The sequence below is a fragment of the Benincasa hispida genome, chromosome 7 (assembly GCF_027475165.1).
Source record: "Benincasa hispida cultivar pf3 chromosome 7, pf3_genome.v1.1, whole genome shotgun sequence".
Classification (NCBI taxonomy): Eukaryota; Viridiplantae; Streptophyta; class Magnoliopsida; order Cucurbitales; family Cucurbitaceae; genus Benincasa; species Benincasa hispida.
The window spans coordinates 30,218,238-30,231,328 of record NC_143484.1 but is presented as its reverse complement, the minus strand read 5'-3'; the positions used below and the strand labels follow the sequence as shown (position 1 = coordinate 30,231,328).

At 33.5% G+C, this 13,091-nt stretch overlaps 1 protein-coding gene across 2 annotated transcripts; it reads right to left on the bottom strand.

The window, feature by feature from the left end:
* Nucleotides 1-1,744: 1,744 nt before the first annotated feature.
* Nucleotides 1,745-8,746, bottom strand: LOC120081998 (cytosolic endo-beta-N-acetylglucosaminidase 1). 2 transcript variants are annotated; one of them, XM_039037200.2, is made up of 13 exons: nucleotides 8,583-8,746; nucleotides 7,868-8,476; nucleotides 7,254-7,388; nucleotides 5,498-5,607; nucleotides 5,306-5,417; nucleotides 5,088-5,195; nucleotides 4,664-4,776; nucleotides 4,104-4,185; nucleotides 3,481-3,561; nucleotides 3,243-3,298; nucleotides 2,746-2,878; nucleotides 1,921-2,653; nucleotides 1,745-1,819 (listed from the first exon to the last, which is right to left on the bottom strand). In XM_039037200.2, exons 2-13 carry the CDS (start codon nucleotides 8,246-8,248, stop codon nucleotides 1,797-1,799), a joined length of 2,067 nt encoding a protein of 688 aa, XP_038893128.1. In that variant the 5' UTR covers nucleotides 8,249-8,476; nucleotides 8,583-8,746; the 3' UTR covers nucleotides 1,745-1,796. The 2 variants fall into 2 exon arrangements, with proteins under 2 accessions (XP_038893128.1, XP_038893130.1); XM_039037202.2 differs by having other exon boundaries at nucleotides 1,745-2,653.
* Between the last annotated feature and the right edge of the window lie 4,345 nt (nucleotides 8,747-13,091).

Here is a 13,091-nt window from a genome sequence, read left to right as displayed (position 1 = left end):
GTTTATGAATGGTAAACATTTTCATCAATAATAACAAATTAGTATATGCACTTTCAATTTTATAATAATTTAGTCTATGAACTTTTATATGTAACATTAATCATTATATTTTAAGTTTTGTAGTAATTTAATCCTTACTGTAAAAAATTGTAATCAAAATGAAATGTTGATTTTAGTTCGTAGTAATTTCGTTCTTTGTCATTTATATAAATATTTAATCTCTAACCTATTCATCGACTTAATCTATCAAAGAAACCTTATTAAATATTATAAATATTTTTTTATTAGCCAAAGTGAGCATAGCTCAATTGACATATAGAGATATCAACAATACAATAGGGGTGAGGGATTCAAACTACAAATCTGATTACTAACATATATCTATATGTCAGCTGATTTACAAAACTATCACAAATTTTAAATTACAAAGATTAAACTATTTCATATGAGTTTTAGGGATTAAATAATCACAGAATTAAAAGTAGATGATTAAGTCATCACAAAGTAAGTTCAACTAAATCGTTTTCTCAATTGAAGTAGGGACCTTTTTTTTACCTTTAACATTTTTTTTGTTAAAAAAATATCAATTTACATCGAGATTTTTGTTTGGATGACTCAAACTTGGTTATGCTAATGACAAAATGTCATTATGTTAAGTTGTCCATTCGCAACTACAAGTCTCATCCATCGCAAATTAATGAGACCCCAAATGCGGTTTCAAGTTTGAGAAATCATAAGATTGCAAAATTTTGACAATGGGCGGTAATTTGTATTTTTATAAAAATCATGATACACCTACAATTTGTGATGGGTTCCACGACCGCAAGTGGGCTTTAAAGAGAATTTAGCATTGGTTGATGCTTTGTGACATGCAAAAGTTTAGTTTTCATCATTTTAAGAATATGGGTCATTCGACATTAGCACAACCAAATTTGGGTGATTGATACAAAAATCTAATTTACGTCCCTAAACTTTAGAAGTTATATCAATTTAAACTCTGAACTTATAAATGATCGATTTAAACCTTGAACTTACGTAAGTATCTCAATTTACATCCTCTATTACATTCTATTTGGATAAACATCGTGTGAGACTTATAATTTTATTAATTGTCTCCTAAACTTCATAAGTGAATCGATTTAGACTCCCAATTAAATTTTCCTTTATATATTGTCCATGCATCAATTCTAATAGTCCATCTTATTGATTCGACATTTCTAGAAGTCTACACAAGTGTGAGAATTGAATACATGAATGATCTTCAAATATAACCTCATTAAAGGACTTAAATTGATTCACTAATAGCAATTTAGAAGTTTAATTCACATGATATGTTCCGAATTAAGTCTAAAGAACAGTGTTAATTGACACATTTATAAAATTAATTTCAGGATTTAAATTGATATAACTATTAGTTCAAGATTTAAATCGGTACGACCTCCTAAGTTTAGGGACTTTTTTTTAAAACAAACCTTGGTACATTAAAGTTTCAAAATATCTACTTTTAACACCAAGACAATCACATGTATTCTCTTTTACAACAAAGTTTCAAAGTTGAGGATAAAAATGAAACCTTTTTCAAGGTCTAGAAATAATTGAAACCTAGGGGAATTATTATTATTATTATTATTATTTTACTTTTTTTGTAAAATTTAACCCAGTAAGAAACCAGAAAACTGTTTTTCAAAACAGTTTGCCAGCTCCAAAGTTTAATGTAGAAAGGAGGAGCATGTGAACCTGTAAGTGAGAGAAGAGAAACTCTCAAGATGTATTATTTATTAGAAGAGTTGCTGCCTTCATTTGTCTACAAAAGCCAAGTCTGTTGCCATTGTTTGATGATAAAGAAATATATTATTCTCTTTCTCCTAAAATGAAGAAAGTCAATACACGATAAATATAAATAGTTAGTAACTTACTGACCTTCAACATGCAAATTCAGAAATGGAGAGTCCTCCAACCTCTGGCTACTCCCATCCACTCCACAAACTTGGATCATAAATTTGAGACCTGAGGTGCTAGAAGGAACTGCAAGGTTAGAAACATAAAAAGCTTCTACATGTGCCACCCCAAGATACTCTGGGACATTTTGTAATTCGCCGAGACGGTTTTTGCAATTTTCAGCTACTTTTATCACATAGACATTGTAGTGTTCAAACACTGTATGGCTACTACTATCTTTCAACTTCCAAGTGATCTTAATGTCAAGGGTCCTCGTTCCCTCTGAACTTGGAGTCCAGTTAATGTACGGACTTTCAACTAGCCATGAATTATAGGGAGGAAGATCGGGCTCACCATGAGATCGTAAAGTGATATTTCCGAGCACTGCAAAGTATTTAGTAGATAAATCGCGATCTTGTGTGTTATTTTTATCAACCAGTTCGAGTTTATGTATTGGTTCATCAGTTTCAAGGCTTTGTCTGTAGCATAGAATATTTATATTTGTCAATGTGTACCCATTCGTTTGAATATGACCTACTTGAACAAACCAATCAGGAGAAAGTCCAGGCACTTTAAGTGGACTTGTCTCAATCACTTCGGAGAAATCATTTGACAATTGCTTTTGAATGCTGGAGGTAAGTAGTAACTTCCTCTTATTTGTGCTAGAGAGAAACTCCAACGAAATGCCTAGTTGAGAATCCCCATTTGACTTTGACTGAAAAGATTAAGTGGTGGACCAAGGTTGAACAAATTGTATAAAGAATTCTGTTATTTTCTAGACTTTCAATGAAGAACGAGTTCACTTACAGAATACATGAATGTTAAAGGAACTTCTCCCAAAACAAGCTCTCCTTGAAAGAGTCGTATTTCAGTGTAGCAATTTTGCTCGAGAGTCCCTTCCAATGCAATGCTCCCTCCCCCATTGTAGACTTCCTTATAACTAGAAAATTCATGAATTCATACAAAGGGAACTTTGAGTTCAAATTTATAAGTAAACAGAATAAACAATTACAAACAAATGAAGGGCATGGATCCCAGGGCCAATAACTATTCTACTTGTGCTCCATATTCATGTAAATTATTAGGTCCCAATAGACATGTGAAAAGATAATTCATCAGGTAAAGCAACGCTGAAAGAAAATTAGGAGGGAAAAAAAGAGGGGGGGCCTTCAAAGAGCATTCATGTTATAGCTTTTATAGTTCCACGCACGAACCAAACCGAACATAAAAGTCAATAGAGCTAAGATGTATAGATCACCAGATATCCCATCGAAGAGAGACTAGATATGAGTCTGGCAACTTACTTTAAATAAGCTTGGATAGAATGTGAAGTTGAAGCATCAGTCACCTCGAGTATAGGCTGCAAGAAGTTACAAATGCTGAGAAAGGAGAACTCCTAAATGGTAATTAACAACTACTCCTTTAATGCCTAGTAGAAGTGGCAGAAACTTCTATACAAGCAAGAGATAGGACAATTTAATGCATCTAGAAAAGGATTAAAGAAAAGCAAAAACTATACTATCTTAGAGATAGATTATATACCTGAAACCCTTGACTGGACAGATTGTTCCAAGAAGCATTTGATATTTGTTTTCCATCTATGGAAACATGATAACCATGACCCTGCACACGTGGAAAGAGAGAAACTTTGACTGAACAATAATATTTATTGTTATTAACGAGAGATCAGTTTTAATGCAAGAGACCATTTGCAGTTGAACGATTAATAACATTTTGTCAAGATGCCACTGATATACTCAACTATTTTATGCTGAATAACAACATTTCGTCTTAGAAATCTGCTTTATGGTATCAAATTAGTAATTAGATGGATTTATTGGATTTCAACAATGCGAATAAGTGAGAATAAAAATTTCTGATGCTCATATGAAATTTAGTATAAACAAAACATTTTCATTAGGATTTGGAGATACTATTGAAATTATCCATGAAGAATCTGAAATCAATTTGTTAGAATTTGTTGCTTTAAATTAAAGTTCGTGGATGAAAGCAGATTAATAGATTTAATCCGACTACCACGACATCTGATCTAACCTTTGCGTCAATGCAATTCCACTTCCACGCACCATATGCTAGAAAATTTTAAAACTTTTGGAATGCACAAGCACTCGTTTAAGGAATATATAAATTGGCATAACTCTAACCTGATCAAAATTTGAGTAGAATGGTAGTAATTTTGGGTAACTTTGCACAATACCCCATGATTCCTTCACAAGATTCCACCATCTGAGTCCAAAGTAGACAAGATTTAACCTCATAAGATTTTAGGAAATGATTGAGTGACTCTCCACACAACTCGTGATACGAAAGACATTCATGACCATGAAATCAGCAAATATAGATTCAGAAAAACTGCAAGGCAGCAAGACTTTATCTAGGATATAAAAGTAATTTCAAGCATCCAAAAACTGATGAGAGTACAAGAGTCAAGACTAAGAGTATCAATTAAATGATCAGAAGCAGAATAAGCATCAAAATTAAGTCAAACTTGATGAAACATTAACCAGCAGAACAGCTTTTCAAGGATTATATCCTTCAAAGTAACCTCAGAACAGAGTTGAGTATGTCCAAAATTTTACGATATTAAGTAGTTCATAAGGCAATCAATTAATTCAAGGATTTTTTTAAAAAAAAGAAACATGGATAATGGTAGAATAGTATAACATTACCCCATAAAAGAATTAATTTCATATCATTAACTTACTTATTTTGGGCAGACTGAAAATCTGCTTCTTGTTCATGCTCATACACCCATCCAGGAGCAAATATGGCTGCCGAAACATCATCCTTTCTCAGAACCTCCAGAGCAACATTTGTCTAAAGTGAAGCAGTTTTTTGTTGAAAAATTAATTCTACTAACTCTCGGCTTGAGATAATAATTGAACTCAATATAGAACAGAACCAAATCTAGCTAAACACGACATTATTTTGTACTTGGAAGTTGAAAAGCTGTGTAAATGCACAGAACACATGGGTAGACATATAACTGGTCTAACCTCAATGAAGAATTATTTAACAAGTTGTGAGATCATATATTCAACTGTAAAGGTTCTCAAATTCGCTAACTATGATGCTTGTTAACTAGTTATACTACATGTCAATACAACTCATAGGGTTAGGAAGCTTACATGCCATTCTCCACCACCATAAGTACCTCTCCCAAAAACATCAATGCCCATATACACATCATACTTTCTCTCTCCAGCAGCAGCAGCAGAGCTTTTAGGAGTATCTTCCTAAGATGACAGATGAAAGTTTTTGGCTGATGTTATCTTTTCCAAAAGAATATAAAAATGAGATGATAAATAACATTTCTTATTAGTTATGAAAAAAATCTATTTCTTACTTTCCAACCATAGTTTACATATATTCCATCGCAGATATCAAAGAAAGGTTTATTTTTCTCATTCAATTGATTTTGCCAGTCAAGTTTACCATCTATGGTTACACTGTCATACCTGTCCATAAGTCAGCAGTTAATAGATTTCATAAGCTAAAAATGTGAATAATTAAACATGCTACATATCTGAAGGCTTACCATATAACTAAAGACCCTGGTAGCTTAGAATGCATAGACTGAGTTAAATGGCCGACAAATTCTTTCAAATAAGGAATTTGTTGAGAATTCATAGAGATTTCCATATTCATCTGCAATAACAAATTTTGTTCCGTTAATAAGAACAAGAAACAACTATAAAATATCAAGGACCAGTTCATATTCTTCAGACAGTTTATTTATTATCATAAAAATTTCTTTTCTTTTCTATTATTAAATTCCAAGTCCAAGATAGAACTTCCTTGTAGCGAATCACATAGATGGACGACTATAAAATATTATATCCACACTAGATGACATGACATATTTTAATTAACATACATATATAACTTTTTGGCTCGTCCAAAATTGAAAACTCAATTACGCGTATTTATGGGCTCAAAGTAGGGCATGTTATTGGCAAAATGGTTATGGCATTTACCCTTGAGTCCTCTTCACTGTGGTCTGAGATTATCACGAGCAAGTATGATCCTCATCCTTATGATTGGATGTCAGTTGATCCATGGAAAAAGATCTCTTCTGAGCTCCCTTCATTTTATAAGTTGATTCAGTGTGTGGTGGGAGATGGGCTTGGAACTTATTTACGGGAGGATAGATGGTTGGGGGATCGCCCCCTTTGTAGGAGATTTCTTCATCTTTATTATCTCTATGCTAAGAAAATTTGTTTTGTCACCGATGTTCTATTGTGCTTCAGAGAGCTCGCCCTCTTCCTTGTTTGGTTTCTACCGTCCTTTGCTAATAGAGAAACGATGGAGGTTATGGCCCTCCTTTCTTTATTGGGAGATGTTGAGTTTAGGCAAGGGGGAAAGACTATTCATATTTGGAGCCTTAACCCTCCCCAAGGGGTTCTCTAGTAAATCTCTCTATCAGTACTTATTGAATCCTTCTTCCTTTAGAGAGTTGGGGGGTTTTTTTTTTCCCTGATCTTTGGAAGGTAAAAAACCAAAAGAAAGTGAAGTTCTTAATCTGATAGATTATTCATGGAAGAATTAATACCTTCGATAGGCTTTCAAAGAAAATGTCGTCCTTGGTTGGGCCTTTTCGCAGCATTCTTTGTCGGAGGGTGGAGGAAGACCTAGATCTCATATTTTGGAATTTTTCTTAAATGCAAATGCTTTGGAACATTTCTTTTAGGGGTGTTTAACTTGTTAGCCAATTACAAAGCTTTCAGCGTTATGATTGAGGAGTTCCTCCTCCATCCGCTACTTAGAGGGAAAGGAGGATTTTAATGGAAGGTTGGGTTGTGTGCTTTGTTGTGGGGTATTTGGGGAGAGAGAATAATAGAATTTTTCTTGGGTTTGAGAGAAAACCTTTTGATGTTTGATCCCTTGCTAATTTTAATGTTTCTCTCTCTAGTGTCGATGACAATTTCCTTTTATAGTTACTTGTTAGGTCATATTTTATTAGATTGAAGACCTTTCTTTTAGGGTGCTCCTTTTCGTGGGCTTGGTTTTTTTGTTATCCTATATTCTTTCTTTTTTTTTTCCGAATGAAATTTGGTCTTTTATAAAAAATAATAATAATAATAATAATAACAATAAATAAAACAATTATGTATGAATGTACACAAGCTTGTAATAGTCAGAAACGGAGAAGAGAAGAATCTTCTCCCTTTTTTTAAGAACCGAAGAAGTACATTGTCAAGAAGAATTACACCTAATAAACAATGGATTCACATGGACCATTTGATGAAGTTATAGAAAATGCAGTCCAGGTAGGGAAACTTTAGAAGCAATACCAGCCATCCATCAAAGCCTAATGCAATAGCAAGCTCAGTTAAGCGCTCCGCATACATTTGAGCAGATTCCTTTGTTAAAAGTAAGGTATCACGAACAGCCTTTGCCCCTCCTTCAAGAATAAAAGTCCCTAGCACCTATAAATTCAAAACAACTATTAATCTGTAAATTCTGAGAAGGCACGTGCTAATTATCATGATACTATAACAGCCCTGTTTATAAACATAACATTGTGTATAATAAGCTATATTTAGAACAAAGAATTACTGAGCACAGATAGTGACAATGACGACCTTACTCGAACAGGATTTGTTCTATTGGTTCAGGTTGTACAACTGTGTTCTTGAGTTTTAACATAGTCCAAATATAACAATTTCAAAAAACATATATAAATATATAGTGCAAATGTTATGAGTTTGTTTGTTTGGATCCAGTTGAATAAAAAGTTTAGATAGCATCAAATTACGTTTTCTAAAATATTTACAAATCACAAGCAAACCATGGTAGGCTAATTTCAATATTCAGACAATCCAACAATTTAACTAATAATAACAGTAAGCAAACAAAGAAGTCTGACTTCAAACCAGTAAAACCCATTATTGAACAGATTAAGTACCTTGACACCGTGCCTGTGAGCTGTATTTGTCCAACAAGGAGGTGGAAGTGTGACCAAATCATGCGAGAAGTACACAAAAGCATCGATCAAATACCAATGCCATATTGCATAAGCATCTGGGTTAGTTCCTCCCTGAACCCATTTATCGTCTTTATATCCACCAGCCATATCATGGCACACAAGCATCCTCCGCCTATCAGGCAACGGCACGGGTTGAAGAGCAACCGTGGATCTATTAAATGGGTAGTGAAATGACTTGAAGTAGGCCCTTGATTCAAGGTCCTCGAGAGTTTTGATTGGGAAAGCAATAGGAGTAGACGGTTCAGTTGGGTCAAATGGAGGAGGATCGTATCCTGTTGGGACACTGCTCTGCTGAGTCATTTTGAAGGAAAAAGAGAATGGTGCTAACACCTAAGTAAGTTTCGGATTGCAGCCAGCTCTTGGAAATTTATAAAGAGGGAGAAAAGCCTCAGAATCAACAAGTAAAAATATACACAAAGACGCAGAGTTGACTCTCGGTGTCAGCAAACAAACACGCAGTATTCTATTTCAGATGGATTCAATGACAATGTAACCTAATTAACGAACGAGCAACGATTGCGCGATAATCTACAAAGAAAGTGAAGCAAAGTGAACTTCCAATTGCAAACAGTTACAACAATTAATGAACAAATAATCAAATTTCCATATGAAGTGGATTCGATCATTATCTAACCTTTCCACACCACTCTTAATTCTCACTACGCTTCTACTATCGATCTTGAGGTTTAAAGTTTGATTTCTCCACTCCATACTTTAATTACAATACTTTTCAAAAAAAAATTGCCCTATTCAAAAACGATTTCTGAATTTAAAAACGGAAGAATCAATCTCTCGAACAGCCAGAGTCAGCAAAGAGTGAAGACAGATTATACGAATAAAGAGTCGTTGATTTTTCTTTTCTTGTCTTTTTCTTTTTCTTCTTCTTCTACTCAATCCATTGCGTAAAAGGAAGAGGGTGAGGAATTGATGGTGACTTTTGTCTTTGGTTGCTGCCATTGTTGGTAGTGGACCTTCAACCGAATGAAAGGCGAATGTGATGGGAAAAAGATTTGCAGATGACGATCCATTCTTAAAACATAACGAATTCCCTATGAAATACTAAATATAAATTTTGAATTTAGTTTTTAAACACTCATTTAGATAACATGTATTTCTTTTTTTATTCTAGACACTAAACATATTCCAAGCAAATGAATAATTTTCACGATTATTTAGTCCTCAATCGTGAATATTGAAAAAGTTTAACAATAGAACCATTTTTAGTTTTTTTCTTCTTGAAAAATCTAACATATTTTCATTCTATAATTTGAACATTCAATTACATAACCAATTTTCTCTAATCTCTAATCCTCAAATTTTAATCCTAATTAATTTTAACTCAACCATTAAGGTTAATTAGAAAAAGCAAAAAATAAAACTAATTTTTATCTTTTTTTTTTTTTTTGTCGATTTGCGAAATATAAATTTCAATTTTGATGATTAATGATTTTTTTCTTTGTTTGTACAAACATTAAATGTTTTACATTTTATATTACTACAACAAAATGATTTTTTTGTGCAAACTCATTTTTTGCAAACATTTTTAATCAAAAAAGTTGATCTTATTGAGAAATCGATGTCCTTCACTTTCTAACTTAAGGAAAGATGACAATTCAGTCTGAAAATGGAAGAGAAGTAAGGGGTGAGGATATATCCATAGTAATGAGAACCCCTGTCTTGCTATTTTCCTTAGGCTTTCAAGTAGCAGTACCCGTCTATGCTATATTTGCTGGAGTTCTTTCTTTCCTTTCTGGAGTTCACGACTGAGGTATAACCTTCGCCACGACATTAGTGGCTTAGCTCTTCGCGCTTCCCACAGGCTTTTTTTATAGAGAGAGAGTAAGGGGGCGCGGTACGGAAGATTGGTCCGTTCCGCAAAGCTTATGCCTATTTAGTGAAAAACTGGCAAACTTTCTTTTTACTGTATCACATCGCGTCTTGCTTCCTAGGCTGTGACACTTCCTGTTGAGTACAGTACACAATGTTGACTTGAAGTTCGTTTACACAGTATGAGAAAGACAATTATCGGTTCACGATCCAATAGTAGGGAAGCCCCCCCGCGGACTAAAGGGATGTGCATAAAAAGGTCCGTATTTTCTCGAGCGAGAAGCAACCAGGTATAGGAGAAGGAGCAAAGCAGCTCAACCGAGAGGGAAGACTTTCCTATATTATGTTCTGATGACGGTTAGTTTTTATGGTTAAGTTTAATTTACTACTTACAAATGAAATAATAATGTTCACAAAAATGACTATGCACATGTAAATAGATGCATAGCAACGTAGAACACTCATATATCACAAATTGTTCCCCAATAATTAAACAAAATTTGGACTATAAAAAATAGACTCTGTATTCGAAACTAATGAACCTCAAACTAATTATTGGAGAAATTGTGCAATTAGTTTAGACCCTATAAATAAGATTACGATCTTTAGTTAGACTAGAATGAAGCTAAATACAAATAAAATTAAAATCAAACATGCTACAACATATTTTCAAAGGTTCGAAATAAATTAGATTAAGACTAAATGGAGAAGAGTAGAGATGTGATCTTAAAAAAAAAATGTATGAAACCACATCAATATACCAACTAATTTATTACAAAAGAAGAAAAGAAAAATACATTTTCTAGTACCACCTTTTTTTTAGTAATCAGACTCGCATGAAGGTAAATGAAAGTAAGAAGTGAAAAACAAGAAAATTATAAAAAGATAACATAATCTTTCTTTTAGTAACCACCCTTCTATATATAAATATTGCATTTCACATAAACAAAATACAATTATTTATATAACCGATATCCCTACAATATATTTTAACATTTGTATTACGTATGAGTTGAACATCCACAAAAGGTAGAGTTGTCATTAAGGGTTTATTTACATATTCACAAAAATTAGGGTTGACATTAAGGGTCTTGTTAGAGATGTTTTTTGTTGGAGTTGGTCGCTTGAGGTGAATGTTAGTGTTGGTTGACAGAGATGGTTGTCACCAAAGTTGATCATGGAAGGTGGTCTTCGTTAGAGTTGTCGTTGGTTATTGGAGCCTGAAGTTGGTCGTCAAAGTTGGCCACATGAAGATGGTCGTTGGAGTATGTCATCGGTTAGTGAGTTATAATAGTTAGTGTTAGAGGTATAGACTATTTTAGTTTTGGTTATAATAGTTTGTGTTTGAGGTATAAACTATTTGTTTGGATAGAAAAAATAACAAATATTATAGCAAAGAAGAAAAGAAGAATGAGTGAACAATAGTAAATAATTTAGCAAATAGTAAATAATGTAGTAAATAGGGTTTTAAAATAATATTTACTATATTTACTTATACGACCTAAACATGGAGTGTGCTATAATAACTCACTCTACCAACTTCTAGTTGGTGCCCCAAACGATTCCTAAGCTTTTTTTAGACAATTTTTTATTTTTTGTTATTTTATTCTCAATTGAATGACAATTTTTAATTTTCATGGAGGAAGACATCCTTTTGTAGTTCTCTTCGGTTCTTAAATTTTATATTCTTTTCAATTATTTGGTTTGATGTATTCCTTTTGTAATTTTTTCAAGGTACAAAGATTCAAGCATTATTGTTCAACAACCCAATGGAAAAGTTTGGTCATATACTTGGAAAAGACACCTTAGAGAAGACTCTTTTAATTATTTTAAATGGTAAAACCGTTGAAAATATTTTCAAATATAGCAAATATTATTTATCATTGAATAGACCGCAATAGAACGCGATATACTTATTACTGAGTGATAGAAGTCTTCCCCATTCCCGTCTCATCCCGTGGACATTTTTAAATCAATTATCCAAATAACCTAAATAGAATCTCCAACCTAATCCAATCAATCCTTCAAATTCAGGTCGGGTTTCAATTGGTCTTTTTTTCCCCACCTCCTATGCTTTTCATCGTTGCTCAAGTTTTTCCTTTTTGGATCTTCTTCCATATTATTTGAATTTGAAATGGAAATCTTAAAAAAACCCTGAAGTCCTCTTAATATATATTTTTCTTAGAAAAGTAAGGTATCTTTTCTGTACCCTAAAGTCCGTTTCTGTATCTTTTCTAAGAAAAGTACTTGTAAATCATGCATTATCACACATATCACCATCTATTTGGTTGGATGGGTGGACCCGGGTAGCTGTGCAATCAAAAGAAACAATTTTATTTCTTTTTTGTCTATACTTTAAATTGTTGAAGCTTTAATTAAAACCACACCACATTGAAATCTGGAATTAATTTAATTTTTCATTAAAAGGTGAGGATAGCCGCAAATGGTGAGGAAATAGCGGTCGGACAAAAAACGGAACTTGTAAAACAAAAACTCGTTATAGACTGAATCATGGAACTCGTTCTCTTTAAGACGTTTCGCGACTCTACCCAAGTGTGCAAGCAGGTCAGGAATATTCCACGTCGTCTCCAGGATAAAACAACAAAAAAAATCCGATTGGAAATGCACCATTACTAACCAGAACACACACCCTTCTGACTGAATGCTTGGAAAACGGGAATGGAAACACGCATTTTATAGGCATTTTATAGGCCTTCAGAACTGAACTGCCGCGTGAAAGAAGCGCGGTCAGCCTCTCAACGTGCGAGCGGGGAAGATTGGGAATAAATAACAAAAAATAATAATATTTTTATTAAAAGATAATCACATACTCGCCTCGCTCGTTCGGGACGTCTACCAAACTCACATTGGTCTATCTCCTAACTCTCTCTAAAACATGGATACTCCTTGGAGCCCAAACCCATAGCTTAAAGTTTGAGTACAAAAGGGAGACTTTCTTTTCAAAATTTTTCAAGGATTCTTCAATCAAAAGTTGCTCCATTTGATTTTTTTGAAAAAAAATAAAACTTCACCCAAGAAACTCTCATATGATGATGGTAGTGGTGGAGAATGGCATGTAAGCTTCCTAACCCTATGAGATGTATTGACACATGTTTTATATAGCTAGTTAACAAGCATCATAGTTAGCGAATTTGAGAACCTTTACAGTTGAATATATGATCTCACAACTTGTTAAATAATTCTCAATTGAGGTTAGACCAGTTATACGTCTGCCCATCTGTTCTGTGCATTTACATAGCTTTCCAACTTCCAAGTACAAAATAATGTCATGTTTAACTAGTTTTGGTTTTGTTTT